Consider the following 26,356-nt stretch of genomic DNA (forward strand, 5'->3'; position numbering starts at 1 on the left):
ATAAGGGGGCCATATATACCAGGATAGGGGACATTAGTACAGAATTTGCCGCATTTTTATTCTAATTTCCTCCACTAAAACCTAGGTGGGTCTTCTGGTCCGGTGCGTCTTATAGGGATGAGGGGGCCATGCATACCAGGATAGAAATGAGGAGCCATGCATACCAGGATAGAAATGAGGAGCCATGCATACCAGGATAGAAATGAGGAGGCCGTGCATACCAGGATAGGGATGAGGAGGCCGTGCATACAAGGATAGGGATGAGGAGGCCGTGCATACCAGGATGGGGATGAGGAGGCCGTGCATACCAGGATAGGGATGAGGAGGCCGTGCATACAAGGATAGGGATGAGGAAGCCGTGCATACCAGGATAGGGATGAGGAGGGCATGCATACCAGAATAGGAATGAGGAGCCATGCATACCAGGATAGGGATGAGGAGGCCGTGCATACCAGGATGGGGATGAGGAGGCCGTGCATACAAGGATGGGATGAGGAGGCCGTGCATACAAGGATGGGATGAGGAGGCCGTGCATACCAGGATAGGGATGAAGAGGCCGTGCATACCAGGATAGGGATGAGGAGGCCGTGCATACCAGGATAGGGATGAGGAGGCCGTGCATACCAGGATGGGGGATGAGGAGGCCGTGCATACCAGGATAGGGATGAGGAGGCCGTGCATATCAGGATAGGGATGAGGAGGCCGTGCATACCAGGATAGGGATGAGGAGGCCGTGCATATCAGGATAGGGATGAGGAGGCCGTGCATACCAGGATAGGGATGAGGAGGCCGTGCATACCAGTATAGGGATGAGGAGCCATGCATACCAGGATGGGGATGAGGAGGCCGTGCATACCAGGATAGGGATGAGGAGCCATGCATACCAGGATAGGGATGAGGAGGCCGTGCATACCAGGATAGGGATGAGGAGCCATGCATACCAGGATGGGGAAGAGGAGGCCGTGCATACCAGGATAGGGATGAGGAGGCCGTGCATACCAGGATAGGGATGAGGAGGCCGTGCATACCAGGATGGGGATGAGGAGCCATGAAAACCAGGAAGGGGATGAGGAGCCATGCATACCAGGATAGGGATGAGGAGGCCATGCATACAAGGATAAGGATGAGGGGATTATGCATACCAGGATAGGGATAAGGGGGCCATATATACTAGGATAGGGGACATTAGTACAGAATTTTTACCACATTGTTTTCTAATTTCCTCCACTAAAACCTAGGTGGGTCTTATGGTCCAGTGTGTCTTATAGGGATGAGGAGCCATGCATACTAGAATAGGGATGAGGGGGCTATATATATATATATATATATATATATATATATATATATATATATATATATATATATATATATATATATATACACACACACACACACATTCCAGGATAGGGGAAATTAGTACAGAATTGTCATTTTTTGTTTAATTTTTTTTCTAATTTCCTCCTCTAAAACCTAGGTGTGCGTCTTACAGTCCAAACAATAAAAAGCCAGATTTAAACAATAGTCTTTTTCTGATGATGGCCTTCCTTTAATCACAATTATTCTTGGGTGGTCAAATGATGATCTCTAGAGACTTCACTGTAAGCACGAACACAAAAGGGTAAAGAGAGCATCCCTGTCTTGTTCCTCCACTTGGTACAAATGGTTTAGTGAGAGATCCATACAATCACATCCTGCAATTGGGTTACTATACAAGAATTGAAACTAGACTATGAATTGTGACCCTAGGACAAAGTTGCGGAGGACTGCCCAAAGGAATGCTGCTGAGAGGAATGCTGGTGAATATCTTAGTAGCATCAAACAAGGAGATCACAAAAAATAAAACCGCAGGTAAAATAAAAGGTAGCAAAAATTGGTCATCTAATACAAATAGGTAATCTTTAGCCAATATAAATTATACCCCAATTATCTGTGACTATAAAAGTGGGAATAAGATAACTAGACATAAATGCTGTTATTTAGCGATCAGGAATGGCAGAAGTAAAGACAAACAATTCTGTGCAAATAATTTAACAACTGAACAAAAAGATCAAAAATGTTTTCATTGGGTTTCTCTCCAGCAATAATAAACAGATATATCTGCCAGCATTTGCAGAAAATCCTGAGTTAACATATCCGGTGTCCGAACATTTTATCTGGCAAAAATACAAATCACGGTTTTGTTTTGTTCCTAAAAAAAGAAGAGACTCGAATAAAGGAAGTGTGAGACTTCAGAAGAGGCGACTAGAGAACACTGCGTCTGCGACTGAAAAATCACATTATTTATACAGCCTTCTTTTTACAAGGTTAAATGTTACATTTACAGGTTCGTTTAGAAGTGATTATTGCATTCTATGTAGAAATCTACATTTATCACAAGTGCAGATCTTCATATTTTTACCATAGAAAGAATATTTGTTCAGCTTCCCAATCTAAGTCCATAGATAATTGAAGAATTTACCGTTTTTCTTTGGGCCAAGTCCCAATCTGTCCATCCACGTATGACATTGAAGATGATCTTCGAATAACAGCTGAAATGATGACACCGGTATCATCAGTCACGCAATATAACGCTGTCCAATGCAACATGATATAAACCTCAATGAAAAGTCATTTGCTTTTTTCATACCCCACATGCAATTGACGGCACCACTACAAGAAGCGGTCTCATTGGAAGAACAGGAGACGCGTTGTGTCCTGAGAACGCTGCCTTTGTAACAGTGCTAGCATTTGTTAGGCAAATTGTAGTGCGCTTAAATGAAGCACTTTGCATATAATAACCGTATTCAGCACGAGATCCCCCTCAGCAGAATTAGCAGGCGCCGAGTCAGGCAGGTACGACTGCTGCAGTTTACAGTCCAGAATACCACCATAAATCGGACCACTCCGATCGATTCACGGGACCTGGTCCATCAGCCACATCAGTTATCTGTGTCCACTGGACGGGAGACCTGAGAACCATCTCCTACCTGACAGTGCGACATGACACGCGGTCATGCTGCAACTATGACACCAGGTCGGTCAATCAATAACAGGGGCAGAGGATGCCGATAGGTAAGAGTTGGTTCTCGGAACTCCTGCGCAGTGGACACATTAGTGATGTAGCTGATGGACCAGGTCTTGTGAGTCGATTCAAACCAACTCTGATGTTAGTGATAACAGAACACTTACCCGGTCCGGGCGATGATGGCACATCTGGTGGGATTCTGCAAGATAAAATACAATGAATTTCATTTTGTCACCTTGAAAAGTGAAATAAAAGTTTGAAAGAAGTTAAAAGGGGATTGTCCACTACTCTGGCAACCCATTCCAACCACCTTTATAAAATAATAACAGCCATACTCACATCCGCTGGGGGTACTGTTCCAGCGGTGTCAGTGCCGGCTCTGCGGCCACAGCTTTCACTTCCTCCGGATGTTTGATTTGTCCAAAGGAGGGGAGAGCTAAGGGGTCTCTGATTGGCTGCAGGGATTGCGTGACAATGTCATGAGTGCCTCGGGAGAGCCAGTGCTTACACCGCTAGAAAGGAGCCCACAATCGAGCAGAGTAATAATAATAATAATAATAATAATAATTTTTATTCATATAGCGCCAACATATTCCACAGCACTTTACAAATAAGCGGGGACATGTACAGACAATAAATTCAATACAAGTTAAGACAATTTAAAACAGTGACATTAGGGGTGAGGTCCCTGCTCGCAAGCTTACAATCTACAAGGAAATGGGGGGACACAATAGGTGAAAAGTGATTATTTCAGGTCTGGCAATTATAATAAATAGGGATTTTCATATAAAGCTGCATGATCCGGTCATCTGCCCGTGTGTTTAAGTGCAATAGTCAAGTATCAAGTGCAGTTATCATGTGCATGGAGGGTGTGGAGACAGATGAATAGCAGGGTGCAGATTCACATGCAGATAATATTTGGAAGGAGGGGACAGGGCAAAGTTAGTTTACTGAGTAGTTGATGTGGTAGGCTTGTTTGAAGAGATGGGTTTTTAAAGCGCGCTTGAATAGGTCGGGGCTAGGTATCAGTCTGATCGTCTGGGGAAGTGCATTCCAGAGAGCTGGCGCAGCACGAAAGAAGTCTTGGAGACGGAGGTGCGAGGTTCGGATTACGGGGGATGTTTGTCTTAGGTCATTTGTAGAACGGAGGGCACATGTAGGGCGAGAGACAGAGATGAGAAGGCGGTGCAGAACTGTGGAGAGCTTTGTGGGTGAGAGAGAGGAGTTTATATTGGACCCTGTAGCGAATGGGTAGCCAGTGTAATGACTGGCACAAGATGGAGGCATCGGTGAAGCGTTTGGACAGAAATATGACCCTGGCTGCCGCATTCAAGAGGGATTGGAGAGGAGAAAGTTTGGTAAGAGGGAGACTGATCAGAAGAGAGTTGCAGTAGTCCAGACGAGAATGAATAAGAGCGAAGGTAAGAGTCCTAGCAGTTTCAAAGGTGAGAAAAGTTCGGATTCTGGAGATGTTTTTAAGATGCAGGTGACAAGAGCGAGTAACTGATCGGATATAGGGATTAAAGGAAAGTTCGGTGTCGAATATGACCCCAAGACAGCGGCATGCTGCTTGGAAGTTATAGTTGAACCCTCCAGGGTAAATTTCGATGTTGGGTAGAATGAGGTTAGTAGAGGGGAGAAACACAAGAAGTTCAGTTTTGGAGAGATTTAGTTTCAGGTAGAGGGAGGACATGATGTTAGAGACAGCAGACAGACAATCCTTGGTATTTTGAATTAGGGTAGGGGTGATGTCAGGGGAAGAAGTGTATAATTGGGTGTCATCAGCATAGAGATGATACTGGAACCCAAATCTGCTGATTGTTTGTCCAATAGGGGCAGTGTATAGAGAGAAGAGGAGGGGGCCCAGGACTGAGCCCTGCGGAACCCCGATAGTAAGGGGATGAGGAGAGGAAGAGGAGCAGGCAAAAGATACAGTGAAGGAGCGGTCAGAGAGGTAGGAGGAGAACCAGGAGAGGGCTGGCTCCTTGAGGCTTATAGAGCGGAGCATAGTGAGGAGGAGCTGGAGATCCACAGTGTCAAATGCGGCAGAGAGATCCAGAAGAATCAGCAGGGAGCAATGACCTTTGGATTGAGCTGTTATTAGATCATTAGAGACTTTAGTGAGGGCAGTTTCAGTGGAGTGTAAAGAGCGTAAACCAGATTGTAAGGGGTCAAGAAGAGAGTTATCCGAGAGATAGTGGATTAGACGGGAGTGGACCAAGCGCTCCAGGAGTTTAGAGAAGAAGGAAAGGTTAGAGACAGGTCTGTAGTTAGCCGTGCAGTTCTGGTCCAGGGATGGCTTTTTAAGTAAAGGGGTAATGATGGCATGTTTAAATGAGGAGGAAAAGATACCTGAAGAAAGAGAGAGGTTAAATATTTTAGTCAGGAGAGTGGTGACCACTAGTGAGAGACTGCAGGAGATGTGAAGGCATGGGGTCACTGTTGCAGGTTGTAGGCCGAGCAGAAGCGAGGAGCTTGGAAACTTCTTCTTCTGAAACAGGCTCAAAGATGTCTAGTGAGCTTGACGTGCGGCAGGGAAGGGGACCAGGCACTGAGGAGATTGGGCTGAGATATCCTGATGGATGTGGTTGATTTTTTCTAGGGAATAAGTGGCCAGATCCTCACCGCTGAGGTTGGTGATGGGGGGCTTTTACTTTAGGTTTCAGGAGGGAGTTTAAGGTTTCAAAAAGTCCTTTTGGGTTGTTGGATAGTGAGGTGATGAGGGTGGTGAAGTAGGATTGTTTGGCCAGATGAAGGGCAGAGTTGTAGCTTTTGAGAATGAACTTATAGTGGATGAAGTCTTCTGCTAAGAGAGATAATCTCCACTGCCGCTCTGCACACCTTGAGCAACGCTGAAGAAAGCATGTTTGCATAGTGTGCCAGGGCTGCCCTTGTCTGTGTCGGGTCTTTCTGCGTGTAAAAGGTGTTTCTTCATCTAGGGCATTCTTCAGTGTATTATTGAAGTGTGACAATGCTAAGTCTGGACAGGAGAGGGAGGAGATGGGGGCTAAAGAGGTGTGGAGATTGTCCATAAGCTGCTGGGTATTAATGGTACGTGTATTCCGATAAGTGTTTTAAGTGGGGGTGTCCCGGGTGAGGAGACAATTCGTGACAGAGAAGGAAAGAATGTTGTGGTGCGAGAGCGGAAGAGGGGAGTTAGTAAAGTCATGCAGCGAGCCGGGACGGGAGAAAACCAGGTCCAGAGTATTCCCTTCCTCATGCATAGGAGAATTAGTAAACTGTGAGAGGCCGAATGAAGAAGTTAGAGAAAGAAGATGAGAGGCAGATTGGGAGAGGGGATCATTGATGGGGATGTTGAAGTCTCCCATGATGAGGGCAGGGATGTCACAGGATAGAAAGTGAGTAAGCCAGGTGGCAAAGTGGTCTAGAAACTGGCAGGAGGAGCCTGGAGGGCGATAAACAACCGCCACTCGCAAGGAGAAGGGCTTAAAGAGTCTGACGGCATGGACTTTAAAGGAAGGAAATGTAAGTGAGGGAACAGGGGGGATGACCTGGAAAGCACATTGTGATGAAAGGAGCAAACCAACACCTCCACCCTGACTGTTCTCAGGTCTGGCGGTATGTGAAAATTTCAGCCCACCAAACGAGAGAGCAGCAGCGGCGGTGGTGTCTGAATGCTGGATCCAGGTTTCTGTAATAGCCAAAAGGTTAAGGGAATTAGAGAGGAAAAAATCATGAATGTAAGTTAGTTTGTTACACACAGACCGTGCATTCCAGAGAGCACAGTGGAAAGTGATAGGAGAAGGCATGCACTGAATGTTAGTAAGATTAGCAGGGTTTCTATAAGTAGCTGGAGGAGAGTAATGTATGCTGGTGGAGGGAGGACAAGGGTTGGGGGAGATGTCGCCTGCAACTAGTAAAAAGACAAAAAACAGAAAGAGCAGGTGGTGGGATGATTTTTATGAACGTTTTGAGTGCTGCATGGAGGTATTGAATGGTTTGGAGTGGGTAGGAAATGTCAGTAGAGACTCAGTTATACATGGGAGAGGGGAGAAGGGAGGGGTGGATATAGAGAGAGTGCACAGAATGTGCTAAACGGCGGGCGAGTTGTGAGAAACATAAGCAGCAGATTTATATGACAAATGCATAATGTAGTATGACTGACCAAAAAGCATGTTTGTATGAAAAACTTATGCACCTTACCTGTCTCCTGCCCTGTCCACCTGCCATTGTCTAACTGCCAAGCACTTTATACTGTTGCATGTGTGACCCCGCGTGCGTGCTATCCCAGCCAGGGCTAAATATATATGAAATGAAATGTCTGCTAGCATCAGGCACCAAATGGCCACAATCAGCAATTAACCAATTAGCACAAAGCCAGAGCAGGAATTACTATGCAGGGTAAACAACCAATGCTGAATAAGGCCATAAAACAGTGGTGGTTGTGGGGGGGAATAGCTTTAAACACTTTAAAGCAGAAACCATAAAAAGAGGGATAAAAAAAGCACCATAGGAGTGATGGATTAAATACCATGAAAAAAGCTTGCTAGATATGGTTCTTTTCACACTTGTCAGACAGAGCACACAAACGGATGATGGATTAAATAGCATGAAAAAAGCTTGCTCGATATGGTTCTGTTCACACTTGTCAAACAGAGTATAGGTGATATTATTTTGTATAGGGGAAACATGGTGATTGTGGAGAGGTTGCCCGAGTAGTGTACAACCCCTCTAATGGTTGAAGACAGCACAAAGTCAGTCATCTACTTGTTACAACCAGTGTGTGGAAATACACTCAAATTTAGGAGAAACTGATAGCAATTGCAAATCAACTCAGAATAAATAGTTTTTGATCATATGCCACCTGCACTACTTTATGGTGAAATTATAGAAGGCTGGTGTACTTACTAGCTTCGGAGGAAATAAATAATTACCCTTCTAGGTCAGTCCTTTACCAGTGTGATACATGATAAGCTTTTCTGTTATATTAACATTTTAATACATAGGTAAAATTATTATACCTTGCATGTGAGGAACCTCCTAATGTATGTCTCCTGTTGAAACGTGATTTTGAGGTTGCCTTCACGGGTCCTGAAATGCAAATTTTAAACTGCAGTAAAGTACTAACTTTAATAAATCTCTAGGGCAATAGACGACTGCATATACTGACCCTTATTAATTATACATCTAAGTCACTGCAGTAATCTAGCTCTGCACATAAAATGGATTGCACCAAGATTGCAACTGATCACCTACCCACAAGATAAGCAATAATATGTGATCACTGGAGATCCAACTGCTGTAACCTCCATGGATTATGAGACTGGGGGTCCAGAGTTCCTCAATTGGATGGAATAGCGGTCACACATCCTCACCGCTAACCCATTCAATTTCTATGGGACTGGTAGATACAGCCAAGCAGATGACTCGGCTATCTCCATCAGTCCAGTAGACAATGAATGGTAGTGTGCTTGTTAGACTGTTACCCCATTCATACAGGGGACTCAGGACCTCTGTTTACAAAACTGGTGGGGGTCCCAAAAGCCAAACCACCAGCAATCACACACTCCTCACCTATCTGGTAGACACGTAATAAGTTGCGTTCTTGATACAAATCCTTTAAATCTTAATTTATCAGAGATAAATTGGCAAGATAAGGCTTTAAAGTGGACCTTTCACCACTTTTTTTTTGCAGGTTAAAATGGCTACCTCATGAAAAAGGGGCTAAAGAGCTGAATAAAACATTTTCCTTTCTTGATTCCTCCTCTCCATTGCGGAGATATTGGATTCTTATATGCAAATTGACCCTCCAATAAAAGGGGTGTTAGCAGATGCTTCTCTGGGATCATTTACTTTTCCCTTCTATGTCACTGGCCAATCATAAGGCAGCGTTATACAGCAAAAGCAAATAAACACGCCCCCGGAGAAGATCAGAACACAGTGCCGAGAGAGGAGAGCTGCAGTGGTGAGCAGTGAAGAAGAGGATTGTGCGAGCAGAGTTTGTGTCACATGCAAGGCTCTGGGTAAGAGCGCACTGCTCCTCTTCACCCAGCGCTCTAATGTACGACAAGCGAGTGAGGAGATCTCTGTGTAATAATGTTAGGAACATCACTCACCAGATCACAGGGAAAAAGTTGGTTCTGGCCTTTTAATCTTCTATGATGCTGCCTTCTAATGGTTAGGCAAAGTCAAACAGAGAAAAAAGTAAATCGCCCCAAGAGAAGAATCTCTGCCAAGGACCCCTTGGTTGAGGGGAAATTAACATATTAAGCTCCCTAAACTTTAAGGGCTTGTGCACACGCTGCGGATTTTGCTGCGGATCCGCAGCGGATTTGACGCTGTGGATCCGCAGCAGTTTTCCCTAAGTTTACAGCACCATGTAAACCTATGGGGAAAAAAAAAACCGCTGTGCACATGCTGCGGAAAACACTGCGGATTATTTTCCGCAGCATGTCCATTCTTTGTGCGGATTCCGCAGCGGTTTTACAACTGCACCAATAGGAAACTGCAGTTGAAAATCCGCAGAAGAAACCGCAATAAAATCCGCAGTGGTTTTGCACTGCGGATTTTCCAAATCCGCTGTGGAAAAATCCGCAGCAAAATCCGCAGCGTGGGCACATACCCTCAAAGCCCATATCTCTGATTTATTCAGCTCCTCAGCAATGACATGTCAAGGTACTAAATGTCTGCAGGTTTCTTATCTGACAGCAGATTATTTATGTCCACAACCTATTCCCCATGAAAATCCTACAAATGTACTACAGCCCTCAAAAGCCCATTAGCACTGAAGACTTACCTTGTGTATCCACCACTCTTGGCTGCACAAATGACGGCTTTACTACTTCAAACCACCAGAAAAGTTCTGCCATGAACACCAAATAATTGGCCTGAAAAGACAAATAAAAAATGGAATAAAGGATAAGATGCAGAAATCCAATATATTATATAATACATTTGTGTATGGTCTTTAACGGTTAAAATATAACACAAAGTCAGTGGCATAAGCACAGTCCTTGTTATTATGGTCATACAGTGCAATTTTATTATTAGGGACTTCATAGCATGAGGACAGGCTGACGAAACTGGCACCTCAGTCAATAGGCTAGAGTTACCCGGAAAGTTACCCGGTGGGAGCTCCTCCGGTAACAACTAACATGCAAGGGTTGGCAGAGGGAGGAACATCCCTGGGCCACCAACAGATATCATCAGTAAGTTCCCACGCTCCGGCACATGCACCAGATACACACCTTGATGGAGGAGGATGCATACAGCATATCTTCCAAGCTAAAGTGGCAGCAGCCATTCAGATACTCCTGGCAGAACTCCTGAATTAACTGAAGGTTATACAGGCTGTCAGCCAGGGACATCGACTCCTTGAAGCAGATATCTACAGAAAAAAAATGGGGAAAAAAGAGAGAAAATTAAAATATTAATTCTATAAAATGTAATGAAAAGGTGGACTCTGTTACTGACCCTCCAGGGGTCGGATACAGCAGGATGTGCAACGTCATACAATAATACCCAAGTATAATAATAATAGTTACATACGCATATGTGTCTTTTCTTAGCAATCTTCTTTTCTGAATCGCCATGTACATTATATTAAAGGGAATAGGTCACCATGATTTTGTATGTAAGCTGAGAGCAGCAAGATGTAGGCGCAGACAGATTCCAATGATGTGTCACTTACTGGGCTGCTTGCTGTCATTTTGATACAATTACAGTTTTCTCTGCTGCAGATCCTGCAGTTCTCTAAGGCCATGTTCACACTTTGCGTTTTTTACCGCAGACCATTGGAGGAGGACAGCACACGGACCAGAAATAGTCATGTGAACAAGCCCTTGGTCTGGAATCTACTGCCCCAGGTTTTCTGCTGTCAGAGCTTAGTGGCGTCTAATCTTCCTAATAATATGGCACTAACCAGAATGAAATGGACCGACATGACCTGTGACCTTTCTACATGTGCTTTGTTTGCACAAAATATACGGTGCCCGCTGGGCAAATTGTCACATATTCACATTGTTCTGCACAAGACGATAATATGCTGTATCGATGGAAGGGATCTTTCCTTATTTTGGGGACTTGAAAAAAAAAATTAACCAAGAAAGCTACAAACAACACTACATTTTCTGTAATGTGCTACCTGTTTCACCCAGTAAATTAAGGATACAAGAACAGATCAAGAACAGATCAATGCAACCAGTTCTTGGTCACCTATCCAGAGCAGCACGGACATTGCTGCATTCAAAAAAGGGGAACTTCAAAGCTCCATTAACAGGATCGGAGGGGGTCCCCCAGCAATCAGCCACTTATTACATAACCTGTAAATAAGCAATGGGATGCTGAGCTAGGGGCGAACCATTTAGACCACCTCTGGCTCTGATGGCACGTGAGCTCCATGTTATAATTTGCAGTCTTCACACAAGGCGGCTGCACGCCGGAACCTCCTTCAATACCTGACACTTCCGTGGAATCACATAGCTGCGAGAGACGATAAGGCCTGGGGCAACCATCAGTTACATGATTGGGCTAGCACATACTGAATCAAAGTTAGATGGAGATAAAATGGATACACGCAAAACAGCTGTATAAGGCTACTTTCACACTAGCGTTTTTTTAAATCCGTCACAATGCGTCGTTTTGCAGAAAAAACGCATCCTGCAAAAGGGCTTGCAGGATGCGTTTTTTCCCCATAGACTTCTATTGACGACGCATTTGCTACGGATTGCCACACTTCGCATCCGTCTTGCGACGGATGCGTCATGCTTTGGCGGACCGTCGGGAGAAAAAAACGCTACATGTAACGTTTTTTTCTCCTGACGGACCGCTTTTTCCGACCGCGCATGCGCGGCCGGAACTCCGCCCCCACCTCCCCGCACCTTACAATGGGGCAGCGGATGCGCCGGAAAAATGCATCCGCTGCACCCATTGTGCAATGCAGCAAACGCTAGCGTCGGAATCTCTCCCCGACGCATTGCGACGGGGAGATTCCGACGCTAGTGTAAAAGAAGCCTAATGCAGAAGGGCAGACAGAGATTTGTAGCCATGTTTTGAGGGAGTTCCATACTGGAATGCTATGGCATACCGCCAGGACTATACCTACAACTAAGAATGCGTTCACTCATCAACAAAATACACTTTAATCAATAGATCGTGGAATAAAAATAAGTTCCACAATTGGATGTGTTAAAAACTGTTCCTGTGCCGAGATAATCTTATAAATGTTCCCTAAGTAATATGTAATGGCTGTGTGTCACCATGTAGAGCTGCTCCAGGTCGTGGTCTGAACATGTCACAGCTCCTGGGCAGGGGAAGAGGCATAAGTCACTTATGATAAAGGAGTATACAGGCGAAATAGAAGGAATGCAGCTTTCTGAGGTAACACACTTTCTTGCCTGAGGTAGCACAGGAGTGAGTATTTCTGCTGTTTCTCCAGCCCTCTGAGCTAATCATAAATCAAGTCAGAACAGTAGGATCTCCAGCGGCCACAGAGGTTATATGTAATTTCCTTTATTTATTATGAGCTCACAGGACTGGTGATGCCGCAGAAACACTCCTGTGACAAAACAGGCAGGGAAATGTGTTACATCAGAAAGCAGCAACTGCAAGCCCCTGCTGTGTGATCTGTGTTCTCACTTCTCATAAATGACTTATGCTTTCCTTCCCTGGCCAGGTGCGGTTGTATGTGCTAAACACAGAGCTGCTCCAGTTCATGGACGCAGCCATTACACAATACAATAGCAGAGGTATATTTACAGAGGGGAAAATAAGTATTTTATACACTGACGATTTTTCCAACCTACAAAGAATGGAGAGGTGTGTAGTGTAGGTACACTTCAACTGTGAAAGACAGAATTTAAAAAAATAAAACCAGAAAATCACATTGTATGATTTTTAAATAATTAAATTGCATTTTATTGCATGAAATAAGTATTTGATCACCTACCAACCAGCAAGAATTTGGCTCTCACAAACCTGTTAGGTTTTCTTTAAGAAGCCCTCCTACTCTGCACTCATTACCTGTATTAATTGCACTTGTTTGAACTCATTACCTGTATAAAAGACCCGTCCACACAAATCAATCAATCACACTCCAACCTCTACACCATGGGCCAAGACCAAAGAGCTGTCTAAGGACACCTGGGACAAAATTGTAGGATGGGCTGGGATGGGCTACAGGACAGTAGGCAAGCAGTTTAGGGTGAAGGCAACAACTGTTGGCACATTTATTAGAAAATGGAAGAAACAAGATGACTGTCAATCGTCTTCGGTCTGGGGCTCCATGAAGGGTTTCACCTTATGGCGTTAGGATAATTCTGAGAAAGGTCAAGAATCAGCCCACAAATACACAGGAGGACTTGGTCAATGATCTGAGGAGAGCTGGGACCACAATCTCAAACATTACCATTAGTAACACTATGCGGTCATTGGTTAAAATCATCCTGCAGGGCACGCAAGGTTCCTCAGCTAACGCCAGCACTTGTCCAGCCCCATTTGAAGTTAGCCAATGACCACCTGGATGATCCAGAGGAGGCATGGGAGAAGGTCATGTGGTCAGATGAGGCCAATATAGAACTTTTTGGTGTCAACTCCACTCACCATGTTTGGAAAAAGAAGAAGGATGAGTACAATCCCAAGAACACTGTCAGAATTGTGAAGCATGGTGGGTGAAACATCATCCTTTGGGGGTGCTTTTCTGCAAAGGGCACAGGATGACTGCACCGTATTAAAGGGAGGATGGATGTATCGTGAGATTTTGGCCAACAACCTCCTTCCCTCAGTACGAGCATTGAAGATGGGTCATGGCTGGGTCTTCCAGCACGACAATGACCCGAAACACAGCCAGGGCAACTAAGGAGTGGCTCCGTAAGAATCATTTCAAGGTCCTGGAGTGGCCTAGTCAGTCTCCAGACCTGAACCCAATTGAAAATCTTTGGAGGGAGCTGAAACTCAATGTTGCTCAGTGGCAGCCCCGAAAACCCGAATGATCTGGAGAAGACCTGTATGTAGGAGTGGGCCAAAATCCAGGGGAAGTCAAGTAAAATGTTTTTAAATGTTTTTCTGATGGGGGCCACGCACATCATGATGGGGATGACGAGGCCATGCATACCAGGATAAGGATTAGGGGGCCATGCACACCAGCAGAGCTATGAGGGGGCCATGCATACCAGTAGAGGGATGAGGGGGCCATGCACATCAGGATAGGGATGAGGGGGCCTGTTATGATCAGGTGGCCTTGGAGCAGCATAAAATGACCTTCGCTGGAGCAGTGGTAACTTTACTGACCGCAATCCCTGATCCTATCACCGCAACTAGAAGTAGCCGTGGGGTGTGCCTAACCAGACCTAGACACCTCGACACAGCCGAAGGACTAAATATCCCTAAAGATGGAAATAGGAAAACTCTCTTGCCTCAGAGTAGACCCCCAAAGGATAGGTAGCCCCCCACAAATAATGACTGTGAGTAGGAGAGGAAAAGACACACGCAGACATAAAACAGGGATAAGCAAAGGAGGCCACTTCTACCTAGATAGGAAAGGATAGTATAGGATACTATAGGTCAGCATAAAACACTACAAAATATCCACAGCAGAAAAATACAAAAACTCCACCACCTAACTAAAGATGTGGAGAGTATATCTGCGACTCCAGCGAGTCCAACTAGACTGAGAAAAACATCAGGCACAGTCTAGCAGGAACAAAATAGAAACAAGATAAGTACAGAAAATAAACACACAGCAGTGTTTCAAAAAAAAATGAAGAAAACACTTATCTTAGCGGAATTGGCAGCAAACAGGAGGGGCCAGGCAGAGGACCAACACTTCCAAAGGAACATTGACTACTGGCAAGGACTAATGAGTCCTGCACAGCTAAATACCCCTGTCCAAATTGCAATTAGCAGAAACACCTGTCCAAGACTGCTGCTCAGGAATAACTGCATTACCATCAACAACCACCGGAGGGAGCCCAAGAGCAGAATTCACAACAGGGGCCATGCACATCAGGATAGGGATGAGGGGGCCATGCACAGCAGGATAGGGATGAGGAGCCATGCATACCAGTAGAGGGATGAGGGGGCCATGCACAGCAGGATAGGGATGAGGGGGCCATGCACATCAGGATAGGGATGAGGGGGCCATGCACATCAGGATAGGGATGAGGGGGCCATGCACATCAGGATAGGGATGAGGGGGCCATGCACAGCAGGATAGGAATGAGGAGCCATGCATACCAGGATAGGGATGAGGGGGCCATGCACAGCAGGATAGGGATGAGGAGCCATGCATACCAGGATAGGGATGAGGGGGCCATGCACAGCAGGATAGGTATGAGGAGCCATGCATACCAGGATAGGGATGAGGGGGCCATGCATACCAGGCTTATACTCGAGTAAATAAGTTTTCACAGTTTTTGTGGTAAAATTAGGTGCCTCGGCTTGTATTCGGGTATTCCTCACTGTATAAGATTATCTCAGCACAGAAACATTTTTTAAAAATACAACTGTAGAACTTATTATTATTCCAAGATATATTCATTAAAATGTAATTTGTCCGTGGGACAACTCTTTTCCAGTTCATTTATACTTACTGATAGTTGGCACTAAATAACCACTGATCGGTAAATAGTTACTGAATGGCAGTTGTTTATTAGCCTGATTACACAGGCAGATGATGGTACACGAAAAGCACAGAACGATCTGCATTATATTGCACCATTATTATCAACAGTCCTGTTTTTGCAGTACGATGTGCTGCTGAAAACAATAATCCTTTATGGAGCAAAAAAACAATTTCCACCTGATGGATGAATGTTTGCTTCTTCAATGGACAATTGGCAGCCTGTTTACACTGAAAGATTATCGTGAACAAGTGTTATAGCGAATCGGTCACCAGGTTTTCCCATCTAATCTGAGAGCAGCATAATGTAGAATAAAAAAGACTGATCCCAGTGAGGTATCACTTAGATTACTGGGAGCAGCAGTTATGACAGTTCACAGAGAGAAGGCTGCCTCTGCCCACGCCACAGCTTTCTATGTACATTATCTATTGACTGTGAGCTGCTTATCAGAGGAGGGGGCGTGGTCAGTGTAGCAGTCATGTGAGCTGTAGTCTGGAAAGTGATAATCTCCTGGTTATAAAACTTTAATTGTAAGTAAACAACAGCACACAGCCCAATAAGTGACAAATGGCTGAAATCTGTGTCTCACCAGTTACCTCATGCTGTTCTCAGATTACATAGCAAAAACCTTTAATAATCTTTCAGTGTAAATGCAGTTTAATACACAGGGGTCCCTTCTCCATTTCTCCTGTACAGCACTTGCTGTTATTCCTTCAGTTTAAAGATGAGTGGGGTATCCGGCTGTCGACTCATGCCAATCAGCAAGTTAATGTATATCCTAGTGATGCATGGGTCATCATTTACCTTAAAGGGAGAATCATCTCAATACATCAGGGAATTAATAAGCAATTCTCCAAAATCTGTACAGAAGTCTTTGAACCTACCTTCCAATCTGACCACATCTGGGCAGTAAAAGTGGATGAGGGCAGCGATGGCACATCCATCAGTGCCATCTTTCAGGATGTGCTCCATCAGCGGTATACATGGCAGCTGCTTGTACAGATTCTGTTCCTTCCTGTACCTGGCCTGGTAAGGGACAGACAGGAGACAGTCAGAGAGGCAACCTGCATGTCATGGAAGGTTCCAGCTACACGTGACACATTTATATGGATCACAGCATCCAAGACTCTGACATGAATGGAACAAAAACACAAAAAAGGGAAGACACTTCTAGTGAGTTCATATTTGATAGACCTGCTAAAGGTCTGCACCATTCAGTGCCCATTAAATTAACATGGGAGCCTGTAGGGTAGGTGTGACTGCAACGGGGGCTTATAATCAGTGGGTCTTCCAGATCCTCGCAGTCTATACGTCAAGTGTAAAATCAGAACCGTGATGTTCCCTGGTTGTAGTCTGTTTAAAAAAATAAAAAAACAGTCAAACTGTGGTTTACTCCCCCTCCCTGGGTCCAGCGATGATCCCAGTGCTCATTGTCTACAGAGCTGACGTCATATTGACACTGCTGCCGTTAGTAACGGAGCTCAAAGGCTCTGCCCATATAGATGGCACCAGGCACTCAGCGCCGCAGCAATGTGATGACAATAGCTTCACCAGAAGCAGCGGTGCAGGCTTAGTGCTGGACCTGGGGAGGGCTAGTAAAGGACAGTTTTTATTTATTTTTTTTTTTTTATAACAAGCTGCTCCTAGTAACAAAGATTTCTGAAAACCCCTTTAAAAAGTAACCGTCATTTTAATTTTCTTTCCCCCCATAAATCAATAGTACATACAAAAATAAGAAACTTTGCTTTTTCTCCTCCTGTACTGATCATTCGCTCTCACATTTCTCAAATTGGGGCTAAAATCTGTCTTCAGTGAATTTCTGATTCCTCAGGTAGGAGATGACAGTTGGTGCTCAGAAGTTGTATGGAAGGTGCAGCAGAAGGTCTGTGTCGGCCTCCAGCTCCTCCCCATCTCCCATCACAAGCATGTCACCAGCACCAGCTGTCATCCATCTCAGCAATGGGAGATGTATCTTCACCGGGCGCAGACTTTACCTCCGAACAGAGTGAAAGTTCAGTCCAAGCTGGATTATAAAAGCTTCCCGTCACTGCATCTCCTCCTGTCTCTGCGTCCGTCCATCTTGGGCATGGCTATGTTCACACGCAGCGTTTTTGCAGCTTTAGATTTGCAAATGAAAAGCTGCATTTTACAGAACAGCAAACGCTATGAGATTTCAGAAACACCATGCACGTTTGTTTTTCCTCAGTGAATTTGGGTGTTTTTTGAAATCTGCAAGCTTGTCAATTCTTTCAGTGTTTTTACAGCATTTTTTTTTACCCAATGAAAGCAATGAGAACGTTAAAAATTGCTGCAATAGAGCAAGAAATGGTTTTGCAACATTTTTGGCTAAAAAAGTTAGTATTATTAAACATATACTGCAAACAAAGCACTCATAATCCACGCACAAAAATGCAGCACAAACGCTGCAAAATATACGTTTTGAATGCAGCATTTTTACTATCAGGAGAGCCTGTTTTGGCTGCGTGTGAACATAGCCCTGGTGTGAGAGCAGTGTCCCTGGTATCTATATCACCTCGCTAAAAGACAGTCATTAGTTTTATGTTCTAATAAGAAAAGTGTGATAATTTACTAATAACCGTCAAAAGAAGGTATGGCAGCACATACCCACATGGCGTATGGAGTATGAAGGGGCCTATCAGTACGCTAGAAATATACGTTGGGAATAAATAGTGAACCTAGGACCAAGCTGCGATGTGAACAGGCTGCGACTGTGGATTTACAGCAGCTATGCTCAATGAATGGCCATTGCTTTACACAAGATTAAGCTGCAATCCAAGGATTGTACAATAAGGGCAGATGAGAAGAGAGCATGACATGGAGGACAAGCCACCAACACACCACAGATCAGAAGTGGAGGATGATATGGAGGACAAGCCACCAACACACCACAGATCAGAAGCGGAGGATGACATGGAGGACAAGCCACCAACACACCACAGATCAGAAGCTGAGGATGACATGGAGGACAAGCCACCAACACACCACAGATCAGAAGCCGAGGATGATATGGAGAACAAGCCACCAAAACACCACAGATCAGAAGTGGAGGATGATATGGAGGACAAGCCACCAACACACCACAGATCAGAAGTGGAGGATGATATGGAGGCCAAGCCATGAACACACCACAGATCAGAAGTGGAGGATGGTATGGAGGACAAGCCACCAACACACCACAGATCAGAAGTGGAGGATGAGATGGAGAACAAGCCACCAACACACAACAGATCAGAAGCGGAGGATGATATGGAGGACAAGCCACCAACACATCACAGATCAGAAGCTGAGGATGAGATGGAGAACAAGCCACCAACACACCACAGATCAGAAGCGGAGGATGACATGGAGGACAAGCCACCAACACACCACAGATCAGAAGCTGAGGATGAGATGGAGAACAAGCCACCAACACACCACAGATCAGAAGCTGAGGATGACATGGAGGACAAGCCACCAACACAGCACAGATTAGAAGCAGAGGATGAGATGGAGGACAAGCCACCAATATGCCACAGATCAGAAGCCGAGGATGATATGGAGGACAAGCCACGAACACACCACAGATCAGAAGCGGAGGATGATATGGAAGACAAGCCACGAACACAGCACAGATCAGAAGAGGAGGAGGATATGGAAGACAAGCCATGAACACACCACAGATCAGAAGTGGAGAATGATATGGAGGACAAGCCACGAACACACCACAGATCAGAAGCCGAGGATGAGATGGAGAACAAGCCATGAACACACCACAGATCAGAAGCCGAGGATGATATGGAGGACAAGCCATGAACACACCACAGATCAGAAGCCGAGGATGAGATGGAGAACAAGCCACGAACACAACACAGATCTGAAGCCGAGGATGATATGGAGGACAAGCCACGAACACAACACAGATCTGAAGCCGAGGATGATATGGAGGACAAGCCACGAACACAACACAGATCTGAAGCCGAGGATGATATGGAGGACAAGCCATGAACACACCACAGATCAGAAGCCGAGGATGATATGGAGGACAAGCCATGAACACACCACAGATCAGAAGCCGAGGATGATATGGAGGACAAGCCATGAACACACCACAGATCAGAAGCCGAGGATGATATGGAGGACAAGCCATGAACACACCACAGATCAGAAGCGGAGGATGATATGGAGGACAAGCCACGAACACAACACAGATCTGAAGCCGAGGATGATATGGAGGACAAGCCATGAACACACCACAGATCTGAAGCCGAGGATGATATGGAGGACAAGCCATGAACACACCACAGATCAGAAGCCGAGGATGATATGGAGGACAAGCCATGAACACACCACAGATCAGAAGCGGAGGATGATATGGAGAACAAGCCACGAACACAGCACAGATCAGAAGCCGAGGATGATATGGAGGACAAGCCACGAACACAGCACAGATCAGAAGCCGAGTGCCACTTACAGGGACCAGTTTCCAAAACCATTTAGAAGAAGACTTCATAGGAAACAACAGGATATACAGAGAAAGCAAGGGAAGGAAAAAGCAAACAGAGAAAGAATGAATCAGATTTAGCATCATGAAGCAGCCATAGCCAAATAGAGAAAGTACCACTGGTGGCTCAGTGAAAACCAGCCAAAATTATGTGGCATCGTAAACCCTGCAATCTGTGAGGCTGCATGTTTTTGTAGTCTTGTGTAACATAAGACTACAACTCCGACAATGAAGACCTATTAAGGCTGGGGGGCTCCACCAGATCATGGAGAGAAATGTGATAGCTGCAACGTTTCTTGCATGTCCCCCCAGCCCTGCAGGTAACAAAAGAAGCTGTATTATAGCGGAAAATGTCCCACTCCAGGCTAAAGAACTGAACGTAATGCAATTCAGTACTAGAGCCACGTAGACCCGTCAGCAGACACACATGACCTGGTTTCAGAAAACATCTGTGCAAGAAGCTTAAAAACCACAAATATGGTCTTTACTCACCCTCCCTTGGTCCAACATAGGGTCTCTGCTCCTGCTGTCTGTCTTTGCAGTTCTGATGTTACATCAACAGCACTGCAGCCAATCATCAAGCTCCGCAGCTCTGAGCAGCTCGGGCAGAACCACTGAGCCCACTGACTGGCTGCAGCGCTGTCGAAGTGGCGTCAGAAAGACACCAAAAGCAGAGGCAGAAATTCAGCATTAGACCTAGGGAGGGTGAGTAAAGCACAGGTTGTTTTAAAAAAATTAAGCTGGGGACAGTTCATTTGTGAAACCAGAAAACCCCTTTAAGGCCATTTTACAGGAGTCAATGATTAGCCAAATGGACGTCTATTGGAGCACTTCAATGTCCAATGAAGCTAGTTTTTATGTGGGCCCAAAAATGTTCATTGGCTGGCAGCACATTCCCCCTTGGTTTAAACAGGGATGTGCTGCCGACAATAATAGCAAGAGGGGGGAAGATTGTTCATGCAAGCCCCCCACCACTGTTAGATGAGACTGGTCAACGTTTATATTATTAAACTAGATGGCAGCCCGATTCTAAAGAATCGGGAGTCTAGAATCCATATATACTTTATTTATTCAAATGTAAGAATAATACAATTAATAAATAATAGTAAGAAAGAACAAAAATAATAGGCAGTATATGGAGAAAACACCAAACAAAAGTTCAAAATTGGTGTGAAAATGTCACTGAACCACTTCACAACTAAATATATATAGTTTTGGTAAATGGTATTATCATTTTTTTGACGAAATTCGGCAGGAGCTTGAAGAGCAACGTCACTGGGCCCGCCTCCACGCAGTAGAAACTTGCTGTGAGGTAAAAATTCAAAAATCACACCAAAATGGCGGGCGGAGTGTGTCACAGTACGGCACGTTTCTGATTGGTCGCTCGCAGCAGGCGGCAACCAATCAGACACTGGACACTGTTGACGTCACTTATCTCCGGACATTAGCTCCGGACATTAGCTCCGCACATTAGCTCCGGACATTAGCTCCGGACAAAGCCACGGAAGTTGGCACAAATTGCAGGAAGTAGTATTCTAGGCAATTATATATTAGATAGGCATGGAGGAATGAAGGAAGCTCAGCCTCGTTACGGCCATACTAATAGTCAAACGACTCAGATACACAGTGTTTCGGCGTCTATCCCCAGGGCTGCATATAGCGGTGACAGAGACCCTGATTCCAGCACTGGGTGGGCTACAGACCATCAGTTTATCATCTGCATTGCTGGAGCCCTTGTATTTTGGCAGATAACCAGCTTTCTCCTGACACTACGCATTGATAGACATGTTAATCAGTGGTGGGTGGACGCAGACTTCTGCTCATCACATGAGTTGATTAAATGAGCACTAATGACTCCGCTCACACAGGCCAATACATACAGTATGGGGACAGAATAATCGCTCAGTCCTCATACAACAGGCATATTGTCGACAGCACTTCCTGTTTATACGGGGTGATGTGCTGCAGAAAACCATTATTTTCTTGCCGGCATAAATGATTAGATCAGCTGATGAGCAAGTGTTTTGCTCGCTTGTTGGCTGATCCATGGCTGACCAGGGTCGCAGACTGGGAGTGAGCACGCTTAGGGCTTCAGAAATCAGACCAAGATAGGATTGCAGTGCACGGACTGGCCGGCGGCTCTCCAGGGTCGCTGACTGGGAGTGAGCACACGTAGGGCTTTATAAATCAGACCAAGATAGGATTGCAGTGCACGGACTGGCCGGCGGCTCTCCAGGGTCGCTGACTGGGAGTGAGCACGCTTAGGGCTTCAGAAATCAGACCAAGATAGGATTGCAGTGCACGGACTGGCCGGCGGCTCTCCAGGGTCGCTGACTGGGAGTGAGCACGCTTAGGGCTTCAGAAATCAGACCAAGATAGGATTGCAGTGCACGGACTGGCCGGCGGCTCTCCCCACAGCTGCATAGAAGTAATACATGAACCTGTGCTGCTCGGTAGAGCTGCCGGCCAGTCCGTGCACTACATTCTGACCTCCGGCCCAGTTATACCGCAGCCTGACTGCTCCCTGATTATCAGCAGATGTCCTCATATAAGATTTGGGTTCTGCTCCCTCCATGTCACCTGGACGGATATACCTTCTGTGAAGCGTTCGGATCCATGCTCTGCTGTTCTTTCACTCGCTGTTCTTGCTCAAGAATTCCTTTCAAGTGTCCATTTACCTGAAATATTTAAGTAGGATAATAAAAGGAATAGATTAAGTAAAAGCTTAACAGAAAAATACAGCGTACTCCATGCTAAAGAGCTATAGTAAAATTCTGACATATTACACGAGAATTTACCTAAATAAAGCCATTTTCCTGTGAATATTATCATATGATTTCCAAGCAAAGAGGAATTAAAGCTCTTGCTCCAAGAGAGATTTCCAAGAGCCGAGATTCAGTGAATGCAGCTTTATAGTGACGGGCACAATCTGCTGTAATCAGCGCTCACCTGCATGCTGGGAGTTGTAGTGTCACAACCACTGTGGTGCAGCAGGTTGCTGACTCCGGCCATTCTGCATCTAGATAATGAGGTAAATGTCTCGTCTATGACAGGCAATGTGACTGGGGCGCCGGCCGACTGATGGTCGGGAGACATGCTGATCACACGAGTCTGATGTTGGATTTATGATCGCATTGTTTTCCCAGGGATAACCCGATGGCCGACGTGTCAGTCCAAGGCTTCTCATAGAGAGCACAGGAGAGCTCTGCGTGTATGGGAGAGAATAACCAGCCGCAGCGTCCTTCATCCGACAGCCATCTAGAGTCATAGAGCCGTGTATCTAACCCCATCATGTGCTATACAGTCTGTGTATCTAATCCTATCATGTGTTATACAGTCTGTGTATCTAATCCTATCATGTGTTATACAGTCTGTGTATCTAATCCTATCATGTGTTATACAGTCTGTATATCTAACCCTATCATGTGTTATACAGTCTGTGTATCTAATCCTATCATGTGTTATACAGTCTGTGTATCTAACCCCATCATGTGTTATACAGTCTGTGTATCTAATCCTATCATGTGTTATACAGTCTGTGTATCTAATCCTATCATGTGTTATACAGTCTGTATATCTAACCCCATCATGTGTTATACAGTCTGTGTATCTAATCCTATCATGTGTTATACAGTCTGTGTATCTAATCCTATCATGTGTTATACAGTCTGTGTATCTAACCCCATCATGTGTTATACAGTCTGTGTATCTAATCCTATCATGTGTTATACAGTCTGTGTATCTAATCCTATCATGTGTTATACAGTCTGTGTATCTAACCCCATCATGTGTTATACAGTCTGTGTATCTAATCCTATCATGTGTTATACAGTCTGTGTATCTAACCCTATCATGTGTTATACAGTCTGTGTATCTAATCCTATCATGTGTTATACAGTCTGTGTATCTAACCCTATCATGTGTTATACAGTCTGTGTATCTAACCCTATCATGTGTTATACAGTCTGTGTATCTAACCCTATCATGTGTTATACAGTCTGTGTATCTAACCCTATCATGTGTTATACAGTCTGTGTATCTAATCCTATCATGTGTTATACAGTCTGTATATCTAATCCTATCATGTGTTATACAGTCTGTGTATCTAACCCCATCATGTGCTATACAGTCTGTATCTAACCCCATCATGTGTTATACAGTCTGTATCTAATCCTATCATGTGTTATAGTCTGTGTATCTAACCCCATCATGTGCTATACAGTCTGTATCTAACCCCATCATGTGTTATACAGTCTGTGTATCTAATCCTATCATGTGTTATACAGTCTGTGTATCTAATCCTATCATGTGTTATACAGTCTGTATATCTAACCCTATCATGTGTTATACAGTCTGTGTATCTAATCCTATCATGTGTTATACAGTCTGTGTATCTAACCCTATCATGTGTTATACAGTCTGTGTATCTAACCCCATCATGTGCTATACAGTCTGTGTATCTAATCCTATCATGTGTTATACAGTCTGTGTATCTAACCCCATCATGTGCTATACAGTCTGTGTATCTAACCCTATCATGTGTTATACAGTCTGTGTATCTAATCCTATCATGTGTTATACAGTCTGTGTATCTAACCCTATCATGTGCTATACAGTCTGTATCTAACCCTATCATGTGTTATACAGTCTGTATCTAACCCTATCATGTGTTATACAGTCTGTGTATCTAACCCTATCATGTGTTATACAGGCTGTATCTAACCCTATCATGTGTTATACAGTCTGTGTATCTAATCCTATCATGTGTTATACAGTCTGTGTATCTAATCCTATCATGTGTTATACAGTCTGTGTATCTAATCCTATCATGTGTTATACAGTCTGTGTATCTAACCCTATCATGTGTTATACAGTCTGTATCTAACCCTATCATGTGTTATATAGTCTGTGTATCTAATCCTATCATGTGTTATACAGTCTGTGTATCTAATCCTATCATGTGTTATACAGTCTGTGTATCTAACCCTATCATGTGCTATACAGTCTGTATCTAACCCTATCATGTGTTATACAGTCTGTATCTAACCCTATCATGTGTTATACAGTCTGTATCTAACCCTATCATGTGTTATACAGTCTGTATCTAACCCTATCATGTGCTATACAGTCTGTATCTAACCCTATCATGTGTTATACAGTCTGTATCTAATCCTATCATGTGTTATACAGTCTGTATCTAACCCTATCATGTGCTATACAGTCTGTGTATCTAACCCTATCATGTGCTATACAGTCTGTGTATCTAACCCTATCATGTGCTATACAGTCTGTGTATCTAACCCTATCATGTGTTATACAGGCTGTATCTAACCCCATCATATGTTATACAGTCTGTGTATCTAATCCCATCATGTGTTATACAGTCTGTGTATCTAACCCTATCATGTGTTATACAGTCTGTGTATCTAATCCCATCATGTGTTATACAGTCTGTGTATCTAACCCTATCATGTGCTATACAGTCTGTGTATCTAATCCTATCATGTGCTATACAGTCTGTGTATCTAATCCTATTATGTGCTATACAGTCTGTGTATCTAATCCTATTATGTGCTATACAGGCTGTATCTAACCCTATCATGTGTTATACAGTCTGTGTATCTAACCCTATCATGTGTTATACAGGCTGTATCTAACCCTATCATGTGCTATACAGTCTGTGTATCTAACCCTATCATGTGTTATACAGGCTGTATCTAACCCTATCGTGCTATACAGTGTGTATCTAACCCTATCATGTGTTATACAGGCTGTATCTAACCCTATCATGTGCTATACAGTCTGTGTATCTAATCCTATCATGTGTTATACAGTCGCCATGTATCTAATCCCATCATGTGTGATGTAGTGAGCAGCACAGACCACTAATAGAATGGGCGCTGCTGGCCGTCCTCCGTGACCGTTCATGTCAGTATCACTATCACTCTGCAGTCAGCAGTAATGTCACCACACTGTGATCCCTGCACTTTGATTCTAATCTTCAGCCTCCATTATTCTTTTGGAAACACCCAGAAGGGGAGGGGAGAAGTGACATCACACATAAGCAAGTAGTTCCCGCCCACTTTTACAGCAGTCGTAATGCGAGCTAGAATTACACTTGAGAAAGCGGTGCATTAGACACGCGAAACGCGCGTCGGGGTTATCTACACCTGGCCCAGGGTCCTTCAGCTTCTGCCCATGGTAAGTTCATGCCCCCCTTTGTGATCCCACTTTGGATTTATGCATTTTGCCTCTATTCTGTGAGGGGTTGGC

General features: G+C 44.5%; 1 protein-coding gene across 3 annotated transcripts in view; it reads right to left on the reverse strand.

Moving 5' to 3' along the window:
- Positions 1–26,356, reverse strand: part of CAMSAP2 (calmodulin regulated spectrin associated protein family member 2) — a 140,964-nt gene that overhangs the window by 38,773 nt on the left and 75,835 nt on the right. For 2 of the 3 annotated variants that reach the window (XM_069737328.1, XM_069737329.1), the window contains 8 exons: positions 22,678–22,761; positions 20,054–20,086; positions 16,467–16,608; positions 10,213–10,352; positions 9,762–9,852; positions 7,987–8,056; positions 3,169–3,203; positions 2,459–2,528 (listed from right to left, as the gene is read on the reverse strand). In XM_069737328.1, coding sequence (XP_069593429.1) covers positions 2,459–2,528; positions 3,169–3,203; positions 7,987–8,056; positions 9,762–9,852; positions 10,213–10,352; positions 16,467–16,608; positions 20,054–20,086; positions 22,678–22,761 — 665 coding nt within the window. The remainder of the gene's footprint in view (positions 1–2,458; positions 2,529–3,168; positions 3,204–7,986; positions 8,057–9,761; positions 9,853–10,212; positions 10,353–16,466; positions 16,609–20,053; positions 20,087–22,677; positions 22,762–26,356) is intronic. The other variant, XM_069737330.1, reaches the window with a different exon arrangement.

Source organism: Ranitomeya imitator, chromosome 8 (assembly GCF_032444005.1).
Source record: "Ranitomeya imitator isolate aRanImi1 chromosome 8, aRanImi1.pri, whole genome shotgun sequence".
In the NCBI taxonomy this organism is placed as follows: domain Eukaryota; kingdom Metazoa; phylum Chordata; class Amphibia; order Anura; family Dendrobatidae; genus Ranitomeya; species Ranitomeya imitator.